This window comes from Macrobrachium nipponense, chromosome 40, assembly GCF_015104395.2.
Source record: "Macrobrachium nipponense isolate FS-2020 chromosome 40, ASM1510439v2, whole genome shotgun sequence".
In the NCBI taxonomy this organism is placed as follows: domain Eukaryota; kingdom Metazoa; phylum Arthropoda; class Malacostraca; order Decapoda; family Palaemonidae; genus Macrobrachium; species Macrobrachium nipponense.
This window is the reverse complement of record NC_061101.1, coordinates 41,961,354-41,977,718: the sequence shown is the minus strand read 5'-3', so window position 1 is coordinate 41,977,718 and position 16,365 is coordinate 41,961,354. Positions and strand designations below refer to the sequence as shown.

General features: G+C 38.6%; 1 protein-coding gene across 1 annotated transcript in view; it reads right to left on the bottom strand.

Annotated features, from left to right (window-relative positions):
• Positions 1 to 16,227, bottom strand: part of LOC135212221 (gastrula zinc finger protein xFG20-1-like) — a 143,635-nt gene extending 127,408 nt beyond the window's left edge. Inside the window, exons 1-4 of the mRNA XM_064245663.1 lie at positions 15,851 to 16,227; positions 15,620 to 15,691; positions 5,872 to 6,033; positions 4,983 to 5,101 (exon numbers count right to left, since the gene is read on the bottom strand). Of these exons, the coding sequence (XP_064101733.1) occupies positions 4,983 to 5,101; positions 5,872 to 5,911 (159 nt within the window). The 5' untranslated portion in view covers positions 5,912 to 6,033; positions 15,620 to 15,691; positions 15,851 to 16,227. The remainder of the gene's footprint in view (positions 1 to 4,982; positions 5,102 to 5,871; positions 6,034 to 15,619; positions 15,692 to 15,850) is intronic.
• Between the last annotated feature and the right edge of the window lie 138 nt (positions 16,228 to 16,365).

Here is a 16,365-nt window from a genome sequence, read left to right as displayed (position 1 = left end):
TTCGTCAGAGAGGATCAGGAAGGTCTCTCAACACAGGGAAAACACTTCCGTGGAGGTCGCGGAGGTCACTCAACCCAGCAACAGTGAGAGCTCGAAGGTAGGAGGGAGGCTGTTTCTCTTCCGGCATCGGTGGGGATTCAGCAAGTGGGCACAGAGCACTGTGTCAAAAGGCCTGGGTTGGAGTTGGATTGCGGATCCTCCTCCATCCAGACCATTCCTTCAACTTCCATCAAAAGAAATGACGGAGTATGCGGAGGACCTCCTTCAGAAAGGAGCAATAGCGAGAGTCAACAGATTAAAGTTTCAAGGTCGCTTATTCAGCGTGCCAAAGAAAGGCTCACTAAAAAGAAGGGTAATCTTAGACTTGTCCCACTTAAACTTGGCCATTCGCTGCGACAAGTTCAAAATGCTGACTATCTCGCAGGTGCGGACCTTACTTCCCCGTGGGGCTGTCACCACCTCTATCGATCTTACAGACGCATACTACCATATCCCTATTGCAAGACACTTTCGCCCTTATCTGGGCTTCAAGCTGGGAGATCAAGCATTCTCCTTCAAGGTAGTTCCCTTCGGTCTGAACGTGGCACCCAGGGTGTTCACGAAGTTGGCGGAAGTAGTCGTCCAACAACTGAGGTCTCAAGGGATAATGGTAGTAGCGTATCTCAACGATTGGTTGATTTGGGCTCCAACAGTCGAGGAATGTCACAAAGCCACACTGAAAGTAATCCAGTTCCTAGAGTATCTGGGGTTCAAGATAAACAGAACAAAGTCAAGACTCACTCTGGAGTCCAACTTTCAGTGGCTGGGCATTCAATGGAATCTATCCTCCCATACTCTGTTGATTCCATCAGCCAAGAGAAAGGAAATAGCGAAGTCAGTGAAACAATTTCTAAAGTACAAATATGCTTCAAGGAGAAACCAGGAAAGAATCCTGGGTTCCCTCCAATTTGCCTCAGTGACAAACATCTTGATGAAAGCCAAACTGAAAGACCTAACCAGGATCTGGCGCTCACGAGCAAATGTCAGATCCAGGGACAAGTTGTCATCAATCCCACAGATTCTACGGAATCGTCTGCGCCCTTGGGCAAAATTGAAGAACCTGTCCATATCAGTACCCCTTCAGTTTCCTCCTCCAGGAATTACCATCCACACAGACGCTTCATTAAGCAGCTGGGGAGGATATTCTCAGTTCAAGAAGGTTCAAGGAACTTGGTCACCTCAGTTCCGCCAGCTTCACATAAACGTATTGGAAGCGATGGCAGTGTTCTTGACTCTGAAGAGGTTACGTCCACCAAAGAACTCTCACATAAAGTTAGTTCTGGACAGCGCAGTGGTAGTTCATTGCGGTATAAACAGGGGAGGCTCCAAAGTTCAAAACATCTTGAATTCAAGGTCATGGTAGCCATCTCTACCCTGGCGGACAAGTTCAGTTGGCACCTCTCCTCCACCCATATAGCTGGAGTGAGAAACATCATAGCAGATGCTCTATCCCGCTCAGTTCCTCTGGAGTCGGAATGGTCACTGGACAACAGTTCGTTCCAATGGATTCTCCGGAGGGTTCCAGGTCTGCAAGTAGATCTGTTTGCATCTCAAGCGAACCACAAACTTCCATGTTATGTGGCCCCCAAACCTGGACCTCTGGCCTATGCCACGGACGCCCTAGTCCATAGATTGGAACAACTGGGAGAAGATTTATGTCTTTCCCCCAGTGAATCTTCTCCTGAAGGTACTGAACAAACTCAGGAAGTTCAAGGGTCAAGTAGCTCTAGTAGCCCCAGACTGGCCGAAGAGCAACTGGTACCCTCTGATTCTGGAACTGGGTCTTCGTCCTCTTCGAATTCCCAATCCCAGGCTCTCCCAGTCAGTACAAACGAAGACTGTGTTCGCTTCCTCAGGAATTCTCAAAACCCTAACTTTATGGACTTCATGAAGTTTGCGGCTAAAAGAGATGCAGATATCGATCCACGAAATATTCTTTTCCTGGAATCTGATAAAAGGGATTCAACTTTAAGGCAGTATGATGCTGCAGTGTCAAAAAGTTGGAAGTCTTCCTGAGAGAATCAGACATTAAAATCATGACAATCAATTCAGCTATATCCTTTTTTCAGATCCTTATTCGAAAAAGGCTTAGCAGCTAGCACCATTACGACAAACAAGTCAGCCTTGAAGAAGATTTTTCAACTTGGTTTCAACATAGACTTGACAGATTCTTACTTCTCGTCTATTCCCAAGGCTTGTGCTAGACTTAGACCTTCAGTAAGGCCTACGTCAGTGTCATGGTTCTTAAATGATGTTCTAAAGCTGGCTTCAGACACAGATAATACGACATGCTCATTTATAATGCTCTTAAGAAAAACTCTATTTTTATTAAGCTTGGCTTCAGGAGCTAGAATTTCAGAACTGTCGGCGTTATCCAGAGACCCGAATCATATAGAATTTCTTCCCTCAGGGGAAGTTCTACTTTCTCCGGATCATAGCTTTTTAGCAAGAATGAGGATCCTTTGTTGAGGTGGGAACCGTGGAAGGTTATACCCCTTCCTCAAGATGTTTTCTCTTTGTCCAGTAACGACCTTACGAGCCTTTCTGTCCAGGACATCCTCATCCTCTTCGGGTCCTCTCTTTAGAAGAGAAAAAGGTGGTACTTTATCAATTAAAGGTATCAGGCAACAGATCCTGTACTTTATTAAACAAGCCAACCCTGAATCCTTCCCTAAAGTCCATGATGTCAGGGCAGTTGCCACCTCAATTAACTATTTCCAACACATGAATTTTGATGATTTGAAAAAGTATACTGGATGGAAATCGCCAACGGTATTTAAGCGTCACTACTTAAAAGTCCTTGGAATCTCTGAAATTTTCACCAGTTGCGGCGGGTAACATAGTTTCCCCCGACTCTTCTTAATCTTAAGTTGAAGATCCAGATCTCCTTTCTACCTATCTCAGCCAACAGTTTGTCTATACCTACCATGTTCATCTACGTCTACCTTGAGTCTTAGCTGCTCTTGTGATGGTACAGTAAGTGTCCTTTATTTTTTCGCTAGGGTCACCCACAATTGATTGTATATAATGATCTCTATGATGTGGTCCCCTTATTTTTATGCTAGGGTGACACATTTCCATTTACAATGGTTATGGATTTGTCTATTAAGATCTATAAATTTATTTACCATATAAGATCTATAAATTTATTTACCATATTGTATTTTAAGTTTGTTCAGAATCATTATTATTTATTATAATTACTTTAATTATTGTTGTCTGTGATAATTATACACATGTGTTAAGTTCAACATATATTTTCCATGTAAGCCCTGTACATATATGTTAACTTTAAGCTAATCTTAAGTGTTGTTTTTTTCCAAATTATATAAACAATTATGTATGTGTATATACTTTCTTGCAATTATAATAATTTTATTTTATTTTAAGTTTTATTGAGACCTTCTTTATTTTCAATCTTGTGCTAATTCTCTGGTACGATTTCGCGCAGCGACACGAACTGAGCCCAGGAAAGGGATTTTGACGTAAGGAAAAATCTATTTCTGGGCGATTGGTTCGTGTCGCCAGCGAAATCCCACCCTACCCATCCCTGCGCTCAAGATTGCCTGCTAACTTCAGGATGGCCACCAGAGGCGCAGCAGTCGGTAGCGTGGGGTGGAGGAGTAGTAGTAGTTGCTGCCCGTTCTGTGGGTCGGCTCCCCTCTTGTGGGGGTTTTGTCGTAGGAGATTTCTATTGGCAAGAGGTTCGTGGTAGTGGTCTCACTCGCCCTAGTGTTCATACCGACTCCCTCTTGGAGGGTGAGCGAGTCAGTTATACTGACCTTTTTCTTTATTTTGTTTATTCTCTGGTATTTGTTAGTTCATTTACCTTAGAAATAATGGATTAAAGGATATTTCGCTGGGCGACACGAACCAATCGCCCAGAAATAGATTTTTCCTTACGTCAAAATCCCTTTATTCTACTCTTCTACTGTATTTAAAAGTTTTAATGGTACATTAAAACACCTGTAAACCTTCTGAATACAAATACATACAATATATAAAAGATAAGGTATATATATACTATGTACTTTGCTTATCTACTTCAAAACTACAAAAAGACCATAAATAGTTACTTTAGCTACTTTAAAATTCAGTAACTGGTAAAATTCCCATGACAATGTATCAAATATGATTAATGACTGAAAACCACCATGAACCTCTAATTATCAACATATTTTAAAAGACATACAAAATTTAAACAAACTTTTAAGTTCCACAGATACAAAACATCTTATTTTTACATATATCTCATCATCCTTAACTGGGTATCAAGACATCAGTAAAAATAAGAGGCTTATGGCTCACACAGACCACAAGCTTCATACATGGTCAACTCACTACAAGTGGAAAATCAATACAGTAGAAGTCATACTGTACACACATTATGCAGTTCTCAAACCACTAGTGAATAATCAATACTGGAGCAGTTCAGTGCCTTTCCTTCAAGCTCTAAAGACATGCAGTGTGGAAGTAATACAAACTGAAATAAAAGCTTCACTCTCTCTCTCTCTTTGTCCTCTGTCTATTATCATAATTTATACACTTAACCACTAAACAAAATGATCTATATGTAACTCAGAAACACACTTCCCCTTCCTCAGTATCAGCCATTTTCAGAATGTTTAACTGGAGGTGCACATACATGTCAATTACCAAGTACTAAAACTAAACAGTTACGCACAATACTGAATAATCTATTACATATACATTATGTTATTCAAGTAGGTACTACCATTTCATATACTTTCTGACTCTAACAAACAGCATAAACCTATAACCTAGTATATTACGTACTACAGTACTATTACCAAAAGCACTGAAACTCTACAGGTGTAACTAGTATCTAAACGGGTTACTTATGTTAACTTATAATTTACAGGATAAAGTACAGCATAACAAGAAAAGCAAAAATCTTGTAATACTCAGAACTCCTGTATCACCTGTATGAAACTGGAAGCACAGCGTCTGCATTGTAGGACGCCAACCTGAGCCTTAAATTCACCGTCCTTAGAATCAATAGTTGCTAAAGCAGGAAGGAACTGGCTGCCCAGGATCAAATCTACACGGGGGAACAAAAAGATGGAAAAAAAGAAAATATGCAATTGTCAGTCCAACTGTAACAATGTGGTTTCAAATACGTCCTAACATTACAAAAGGTATAGTCTATTGATATATTTACATAAAAAAATGACATAAACGATTACTGTTTTAACTGACATGCAAAAAAAAAATATATTGGAATATATTATTTTCATATCAAAACTGTGTAACCCTGTTACCTGTGCCCTGAAACTAAAGAACGTCCAACTAACGCAAAATCTTTCTTAAATAAACGTATGACTTATATGAAAGACTTCTACAACCTACAACAACTGGCATTAAATCTAAATATTTAACTGACTTTTACGAAATTATAAAACACATTCACAATTAACAACAGAAAAAGAACTCTAAAGTGCTTCACACAGTAACAAGCATTTAAAAAATGAAATAACAGAACAAAACTTGAAAGCATGCACAAGGATTCCAAAGGAAACCTTCAAGGACTTCTACTTATTAGTGGACTTCAGAGACCCAAAATTTTCTCCTGAACACTCCTCATAATATAATTCCCAATACAAATATTTCAAGCACTCATCTTTCAACTTTTATTCTGGGTATATGATGGACTTTACATACAATTCTCCTTTTAAACAGCTAAATGTTGTAACTTATTGGTCTCCTTAAACTACTTACAATACGTTATAATAGCTGGCTTTTAACTCAAAATTTTCATTTCCTATGTGGATAACAATCCACAGTAAAAATAACTACTTTGCAGGAACTAACCGGTGATATAGGTGGTGCCAATATATTCATTAATGAACATAGTACCAAAACAATACTGAAGTATGACGAGTTATGAGCACCCAAAAGCGGAAGAACAAGATGGGTATGAAGGAACTACAGGCAGTCCTCAGTTTACGACAGGGGTTCCGTTCTTGAGATGCGCTGTAAGCCGAAAATTGTTGTAAGCTGGAATATCGTTGAAAATCGTCAAAAGTCCTAAGAAAACCTTACTTTTAATGCTTGAGGTGTATTGAAAACTATGTAAATTGCATTTTTATTGTTTTTCATAGAAAAAAAAACTTCAAACATTGATTATTTTGCCTATTTGGAGACATATTTCTTCTGTCAGATTGGCGTAGTAACCCTGGAAATAATTTCTGATGAATATAATTGAAAAGTTTCATAACCTCGGAACATCATAAGCCGAAACTGTTGTAAACCGGGAACTGCCTGTACTATATTTTACTAGACCACAATCACTAAGCAGTCAAATCTTTAGAGTATTTCTAGTCACATCTCAGACATACATGGGTAAACCAGTCACATTTCAGAAGCAAAGGACACAGCCAGAGTGACATTTCCAAAAAATTTAAACAACAGTATTACTGTAATTATCTAAACAACAGAAGAACTGTGTCTAAATTACAGTGCAGATAAATGGTCATTTCCACCAATACTATTAACCAGAGTAATTTCTCACAGATCTGAGAGATATGGCAAGCAAGACACCAGCAGACATTTGGAAATTCTTGCAAGATAAAGTACTTAATTTATATCTCATGAGAGCAGATTCTACATCAGTGCCATCACCAGCCAGTCATCCAGATAAACAAAAGAGCAAATACAATGTTAATGGGTGAGTGACACCAAAGGTCTATAACCTTAGTGAATATCTGAGGTGCACTTACAAGGGCAAATAGTACAGGGAACAATACTGACACAGCTCATTTCTGTACAAAATCAAGGCTTTACACTAAAACTTAAGGTATTTCCTAGGTACATGTACGAAAAACAAGTATGCTGTACTATATCTGTAAGCATGCTTCCTTGTGGCCATGAAGAATCCTGTTCTAAAGGAGAACAAAACATGAGCTATTGCCCACATTCTAAAGAAGGTGAGAGGCAAAACCCTGTCAAGATGACAAAGGGTAATGTTCATATTTATCTACAAGTTGCCTTTTGGACAATCAGGAAGAAAATGTAAAATATCAGGGGAAACCCCCTATACCATTCAGATGCCTGCTGGTCAATTATGTATTAAATAGGAAACAAATTTTTTTAACTAAGGATAGGATAATGAAAGAAGACAGTCGCTGACTACACGACAGTGAACAAACTGAAAACACAATCCCAAATATATATAGGCTTGAAAAGCTATCAGTAAGGCTACTTAGAGGAAACAGGTGTTGCAGCCATTTCTACCTCAACCCTTTGACAGCTGAGTAACAGAACAGTTCTAGCTCCATATCTAAAGAGAAAGTAACAACACTTGTAAGGCATTGCTTGACTTCTCTAAAGCTTAGTAAGAACCTGAAGGAGTTATCTTCCCTATTAATAGAGTATTGAGGAAGGCCAGCTGTCAAGTGTTGGTACTGTTCCCTGCCTCATGTAGAATAAGCAATTAAACAAACTACAGACCACATGAGGTACTTCTTGACGACTAACTCCAATTTGAAGGAGCAAGTGTATCTTCTTTTGAATGTGAAAATAATCTTCATTTCCACTCACAAATTCCTTTATTGAATGTGACTTTACTGTAACATTTAAATCTACTGCAACTTATTACCATAAACAATCCTACACACTTGAATATCAGTGAAATTCACTCAAGTTTCAGAAGTCCAAGTTGCAAGGTTTAGAGGTTAAAACTAAACAAAATTAGACTTACAATGACAAGCAAAAACTGATACACTTAAAGAAGGTACACATATGATGAAACATCAAGTCATACATATGGAAAGAAAAATTATGAAACAAAAAGGGCATTATACAGTTCATAACCAACTGAACCATACAAGAAAGAATCACAATAAATATATACACTGCACAGAAAAAAAATATATATATATACCCAGAACCCATCATAATTGCAGTAAACAAATAGAAACTAAAATTTAATAGGAAAACTGAGTCTCTCAAGAAATGCATACGATCAATCATTATCCATTTGTTAAACACTTATCATTCATATAATACTATCAAAGATAACCACTATTCAAACACGGATAAATTAAAGCTACACAGCAATACGGCGTAAATCTGCTCTACAACGCACAGATATGATCAGAACTGGTATTTTTAGAAGCTATAATAATAATAAAAAAAAATTTAAATGTGTTCATTTGTACCGCAATGGCTTATGAGAACTAAGAACTTCAACTTTTTGGTCTGGTTAAACAATCCAATACTACCTGCCCATCAGACAAGGAATCTCATCACACCAACCAAAATAGACCCTTAAAACTAATAGACAAGGATGGGATAATATAATGATAGATCAAGATTTAAAGTAAGAATAGTACTGCGTTAACATTCTTATTCAAAACCAAAATAATGACTATTGTGCCATTCTATTCCATTCGAGGTCTGTGATAATTATGTCTGCAAAATATTTTCAAGGCTAAGTGAGAAATACTATATAAATTCTGAATTAAATGACTAATATATACTATTCTAAAATAAAAAAAAATATTACAAGATTTGAAACCACTTATGGCCAGGCAGTTACATTTCTTAAGATATTAAAGAGTCAACCATCCCAAAGTGAACCTAAGAACATGAGATGAGATTCAAGAATCTTATGAAAAGCTCACAACTTGAATACTTAAAGAAAAAGAGCTGAAACCTTCCTAGCTGAGATAGGTACGTGTCCAACAAAAGTTTAATGAATATGAAATTCAAATGATGTCAACCAGGCTTCACATGATTATATGGCATGTGGTTGCTTTCAACAGAGGTTAGGTGAGTGCACCACGAGAATAAATCTTTACTTTGGTATGCTGTGCATTCTCAACCTCCACCTTGACTGGCTGGAAGCAGCCATATTTATGTCCATTAACTGGACAAGATGGTAAAGAGGCACTCTTAATTACTTGTTTGTATATATATGCAACAATCAACTTTCATCAGTGCTGTTATCTGGGGGAGAAGAAATCATACGCCACTTATCACTTCTGTCATGACTCTGCTACTTGTTGCATGGAGATGTTCTCTTATGCAGTACGTATTCTGTTGCTCTCCCATCACCTGGACTATTCACCACTCAAAAGAAACCTGTTCTTTCAGTCTCTCCTTCCCTGTTCATCATTCTGACTTCCCTCTGCTATAATTGAAATCATTTAGTAATTAAGGTAATAGATGTCCACTTATCCCTCATCTGATTGTGAAAAGTCAGATAGAAATTCCAATCTATTCTAAGGTGGCCCTTATGTTCAGACCTAATAGCTTTCTGAGCTCACTGGGGAAATACTTAATTCTTCCTGGTCTTGTCTCGGTTGCCTAGTACAGTGGAACCTCGACATACGAAAGTCCCAACTTACGAAAAATTCAAGTTACGAAAGCAAATACGAAGTTTTTTTTGCCTCAGCATACGAAAATTATTCAGGTTACGAAAGGTTGTTACTGTAAAGTCCCGAGATTCGCCCGGACCACCAAGAACAATTTTAAAACTCGCGCGCCGCCAACTGAGTAGACTCACCACCATCCTCCCGCTCTCCCATTGGTTCCTGATGCTAGTTACCGCCGTAAGATCCTGCTCTCCTATTGGTCAGCATCTCTCCCATCGTGCATCTACGTAAAAGTGTCCCTCGGTCACTCCGTAGCAGCATCGTTATCGTACGCACGCGGAATTTGTTCGTTCACATATGCGATTTCATAAATTCGTGTTAGTGATTTCGCTTTGTACTTTATCGTGTTGTGTGAGAACTTAATTAGTACATAACTTTATTAAGTAGAGTCATGGGTCCCAAGAAAGTTGCTGAAGTTCACGGAATGAAGAGGATGCTTTCTATGGAGACTAAGATGGAGATTATCAAGAAGTATGAGGCTGGCATGCGGTTGAGTGTGATCGCTAAGGAATACGGCCGAACTACATCGACGATAGGCACCATCCTTAAGCAGAGGGAAGCCATCAAAGCAGCTACACCTTCCAAGGGCGTGACTATTTTGTCCAACAAGAGGAGCCACGTGCATGATGAGATGGAGAGGCTGCTTCTTCTATGGATAAGACAAAGAAATCGCTGGCAATATGATAACCGAGACGGCAATCTGCCACAAGGCCAGCGCTACTTTCGGCGATTTGATTGCCCAGGCCGAAAACGACGGAGGAGAAGGGACATCGACGTCAACCCCAGACTTCAAGGCTTCTCGTGGGTGGTTTGAAAAATTCCGGAAACGGACAGGCATCCATTCAGTGGTGCGGCATGGGGAGGCTGCCAGCTCGGACACGAAAGCGGCCGAAGCCTTTACTAAGACGTTCGATGAGATGACTCTCAACGAAGGCTACAGTTCTCAGCAAGTCTTCAACTGTGATGAGACTGGCCTTTTTTTGGAAAAAAATGCCTCGTCGGACGTACATCACGGAGGAAGAGAAGAAGCTACCCGGGCATAAGCCTATGAAAGACAGGCTTACACTCGCACTTTGTTCCAACGCTAGTGGGGTTTGTAAGGTGAAGCCCCTACTTGTGTACCATTCGGAGACTCCTCGAGCCTTCAAGGCCCACAAAGTGCTAAAGGAGAAGCTTCCAGTGATGTGGAGGGCTAATGCGAAAGCCTGGGTAACGAGACTTTTGTTCACCGAGTGGGTAAATCTGTGTTTTGGCCCGACAATTAAGAAATTCTTGAAAGAGAAGCGCCTCCCTCTGAAATGTCTGCTGGTGTTGGACAATGCCCCTGCTCACCCTCCTGGCCTTGAATAAGATATCCTAGCGGAGTATTCTTTTATCAAGGTTCTTTATCTTCCACCTAACACCAACCCTCTCCTCCAGCCCATGGACCAGCAAGTGATATCGAACTTCAAGAAGCTATATACAAAACATCTTTTCAAGAGATGTTTCAACATCGACGATACCACAAACCTCACCTTGCGTGAATTTTGGAAGGAGCATTTTGATGTTGCCATATGCATCCGACTCATCGATCAAGCTTGGCAGGAGGTTTCGAGGCGAACCTTGAATTCTTTGTGGAGGAAACTCTGGCCTGATGCCATATCCGCCCGAGACTTTGAGGGATTCAACGTGGGCGAAGCTGATGCAGATTCAGAAACAGTTGACGATCCTGAAACTGTTTCGCAATCAGATCTTGATGAGATCGTTGCACTCGGCAAGTCCATGGGGCTGGTCATCGACGAGGACGACATCAATGACCTTCTCGAGGAATACCAAGAGGAGCTTACAACGGATGACCTGAAGGAGTTGGAGGCTATGCAACATAACGTCGTTCAAGAAGAGTTCTCTAGCAGCGGCGAGGAGGAGGAGGAGGAGGAGGACGACCATATGACAACGGCAGAAATTAAGGATGCTCTAGCTGCTTTTCATAAGGTGCAATCATTTGTAGAAAAGAGACACCCCGAAAAGGCTTACACAGGTCATATGCTTGCGCAGTTTGATGACGTTTGCCTGAGTCGTTTCAGGAACATTGTGAAAAGCAGGCAGAAGCAATCTTCCTTAGATAGTTATTTTTTAAAGAGGCCTTTATTAGGAGTAAGCAAACAGGAAGATCCAAGTGATACAAAAAAAACAGAAAGTTGAAAGTGGTGAAGAAATTGAAATTTTGTAAAAAACGTAAAGTATAAAAAAAATTTTAAAAATGTAAAAATAAAAAAGACAAAAAAGAAAAGAATTTAATTTTAAGTTTTTGTAAAGTTAAGAGTTAACGTTTTCTGCCATTTGTTAATGTGTTTCGTAAAGTTTAGCGTTAATGTTTCCTGTCATTTTTTAATGTGTTTCATAAAGTTAAGTGTTCATGTTTTCTGCCATTTGTCCTCCTCCTCTGTTGCCACTTTCGGAGATCGCCTCACTCGAAAGGTAAGGTTCCACATTTTACTACATATGTACGTACATGTACGTACAGTATTTCTTGTACCCTGTACACTAATAAACTTTATTTACAGGTAATCACAGTTATGTTAGGTATTGAATGGTCCAAATTGTTGTATTTCATTGTTTATTGGTCAATTTAGCTTTATTATATAATTTACTGGGGTGTTTTTGTAGGGCTTGGAACAAATTAGGCAATTTACATGTAAAATGTAGTTCAAGATACGAAAAAATCAGGTTACGAAGGGCGCTTCGGAACGGATTAATTTCGTATCCTGAGGTACTACTGTATTTGTGAAAGACTACAACGCTGAAGAAGAGTACAAGAGTTTCTGCTCTCAATACCAGTGCAGTGCTCCCCAAATTAGAAGGAAACTCTCAAATTGTTCTCCATGGAACTGCCTTTCAATAGATAGAAAACCAGAGAGCAAATCTCATGCTAGGTAGCTTTCCATTAATATCAAAGTAGGTACAAACATATAAAAGCAGTACTGTACTGGAAAACCAGATTTTGCAAAATACTGTAACTTGAACAGATACCATGTCCAAATCACACCACCAGTAACTACAGACATACAAAAACTTATGAAATACAGTACCCATTCTGTGCTGCCCTGGTCGAGTTATTGAAAAGACTCGGTAAACAAAATATATATGAACACAGGGAACAGAACCTTCTGCTTTTTAGTCCTTGATGTTAAAACAGGAAACAATAGCACCACTAGCATGAGACACAAAAGATGAAAAATATTTCCAACTGTTTACCAGTTATTCAATTTTGGCATTTAAATAGGGTGCTGGTCAAGGAACACAAACTATGAAACTACAGGCAGTCCGCGGGTTACGACGGGGGTTCCTTTCTTGAAACGCATTGCAAGCCGAAAATCGTCGTAAGCCGGAACATCCTAAAAAATCCTAAGAAAACCTTACTTTTAATGCTTTGGGTGCATTAAAAACTATGTAAACTGCCTTCATATTGAATTTTTCATCAAAAAAAACCTTCAAATGTTGATTATTTTGCATTTTTGGAGTCATATTTCTTCTGCCAGATCAGCGTTGTAGGCGCCGTAACCCTGGAACATGTGTCGTAAACCTGGTAATAATTTCTAAATATAATTAAAAAGCGTTGTAACCTCAGAATGTCATAAGCCAGGGACTGCCTGTACTAGTGTGTCCAGCAAACTATATCAGTCACTATTCACTGAATGATTTTTGTATGATGCATTTCATATAAGTAAAAATCTTTGAAAATTATATATTAAAAGATAAAACTATGATGAGATCGAAAATCTCTACTCAGAAAAGACCAGCACATCAATGCCTGGCAGGGTACCGTTAGGTCATCAATAACCTACATTTTGAAATCAGTGACCTTTGAAACTATGAAAGTTAGTTTGATGCAAGCAGTTCAAGATGAGTAAATTAAAATCATTCTGAAAAGTGGATCAATGTCTCTCTATGCAGAAACTTTGAAAAGCTCTCCTGCTCCTGTTAAGCATCATGACAAGCTGCAAGTAAAATGAGAGCATTTTTTATTCCAAATAAAACACACTTAAAATCTCAACGAACTATCAAAATTCAAATTGTTGACATAAGCCTTCAAGAGCTGGATACACCTCAGCACAACAACTACAAATCCAATCAGCCATTTAGTATTTGTATTCTTGCAAGCTCTCCCCATGGTAGGTTACTACCTACAATATGGCTTCTCTCCCAACCTCACTGTCCAACTTCTTAGAAAGTGTTCTGCTCTTGTTTTCCATTCTAATTTTCAAGCCAATCTTTCGGCCAAGACCAATGAGTCTTTAAACATGACTTGGTGATCTCATTTCCTAATTCAAAATACTCTTGCAAGCTCACATAAATTCCAGATAATAAAATTCTTTTTCTTTTCTAGAAAAATCTCTTTAGCTGGTTGCCACAGAAAAAGACTTAATGCCGCATTAATATCCAGTCCCTTAAGGCTAAAATACCTCTCTATTAATATAGTTACACAATAAAACCTTCAAAAAAGAAATACTAAAGCCTCATATTACGTTTAAGTTGTAGCAAATGCTCCACACATAGGCTAGTAACTGATGGTGTACGCAGGTTACTGACAACTGGTCAATAACTCTATACATTGGAAGCAAAGATTACCTATGGTCATTTGATTACAGCCTAGCCTGAAAATCATACTTTAGCCCTTATATCATTAGGCACTACATACATAAGCTTAACCCCAATAAGCTACAATAAAAAAAAAATTCTAAATGCAAAAGTTTAACCTAGCCAAGCTAAAAAGTTCTGTTGTGGTACATACTAATATAATTTTTAGCAAGGCAGTTTGTAAATGTATACCCCAGAACTGCTTCATCTATAAACATTGGCCTATATCTTCAAGTCATTAATTGCATGGGTGAAATAATCTCAAAGATAGCAAAAAACACACTAAATATTCGGTACACATACTTCTGATGCCTACGTAACAGTGTGGTGGATGACAATGCATATTTCCTTAATTTTTCAAAATAAACATTGCATAGATATGCTCTCAAACCATCATCAACATAAAACACACAGTTCATTCCAAATGTGAAAAATCCAGGAGCCTAGGTGATGCCGCATTCACTATTTGCAATGTAGTATATTAGGCTACCCGTTAAAACACTTCTTTAGCCTAGGCCTTGGTAAAGTCTAAAATTAGAGAAATTCCATTTGCTAGAGTAAACAACTTGGGTAATTCTGGCAAATCCATTATAGCCTATGTTCTGACAATGAGCACAGCCTATTCTAAACAAGGCTACCATTTCTTAGTCCAGTCACTTAGACCTACACAACTTGGCTTAGCCTAGTAACGTCAATGACTTTAGCAAATCTTACTCGTAAAATTGGGATTTCAGGTCATAAATATAAAATTTATACTGGACTGGACTGGTTTTCAAAGTAATGTTTAACTGAACCCTATCACAGGCCTACGCTAGCAACGTATGGGGCTACCTAGTAGTATGGGTAGCAAGTCAATCGTGTCTACCTATAGCATAAGTGCCGGCATCAATTATAAGTGGCCTAGCACTGAATGCAAGAGATTCTAAGACATTTCACCATGAAAGTCATAATAATGGAATATAATTAACCGACTCCTTGCCTAGTGTATTGTCACAAAGGTATGATCTATCATGACAAGGAAGATCGTCCATTACCCATCCGCATAGCAAAATCACCAATTGTATTCCCATTACCTCATGCAAAAGGAAAATAAAAATAGAAATACAATGACACATTCATGCACAGGCACAGACTAGGTGGTCTCATCACAATTAATATCCTTCTTCGTTTCTCAGCAGCATCGGCTTTGATATTTTTTTCTTTCTTTGGGGGGAGGAGAAAATAGGGCAGGTTTGGTTACAATGCCTAATTACAAATATTTTTATGAGTAAAGGTGAGAAGTGACACATGGGTTAATTACAAATAATTTTTTTTTATTGAGAAAAGGGATGTGGGGACAGGTCTGGTCAAATTGCTTAATTACAAATATTTTTTTGAGAAAATGGGACAGGTGTCAAATTGCTTAATTACAAATCATTTTTGGCATTATCGTTTATTTACTTTAGACCCAATGAAAAGGTAAACGTACGTCTTAACGTGAAATTTAAATACCTCCTGCTAAGAATTGTGAATCATGATATCAACTGCAATTCATAAAGTAAGAAAAAATAACTCAAAAAGTCAACCTTCAAATGGTGTGGTTTCGACTAAGGTCATTTTGGTGTACAAACGCTCGCTGATCCCAGGGCTGCCAACATCTGTAAATGTAAATAAATTAAGCTAATTAAGCTAATCTCACAAGTTTTCGGGGGTATTTAGCATACAAATATATGTAGAAATGTTAAATATATATTCTGATAATGCTAGACAGAAATTGATCAACTAAAATTAGGATGCATTTCACTTTTGTAATTTACCTTAGAAGATGCCAAATCGGAGGAGTTGGTACGGCAACAGCAAAACATGATCTCGTTTTGTGTATATTACCCCCGCTAAATGTATATATAAATTTATGCATAAAACTGTTTGCACCGGCGATTTCTCCGACATTTTCAAATAAATCATTCGCAGGTTCGAAACGGAGGCAGCGAACCGATCAAAGCGACTTAATTACATAAATATCTTTCTCGCGTGTGCATCGACGAGTTCTGTGAGTCCTCCTCCTCCTACTCGGTTAATCAATATGCCACTACCGAGTCCCCCATGAATTTTTCCCAGACTTTACATGAAAATTTTTCCTTTTCACCCATTTTCAGGCCTAAAAATCAGTTCTTTCGCTTCCACGATGACGATCGATCCTTCACGGAAGGACGTGCGAGATAATTTTTTCAATGGCACTTACCTGTCAATGGAAATTCATGGAGATAGAAGCTTTAGTAATGGTTTCCATGGTATGAGTGGCTGCGCAAGTCCTAATGGTGCCGAGAGAGAG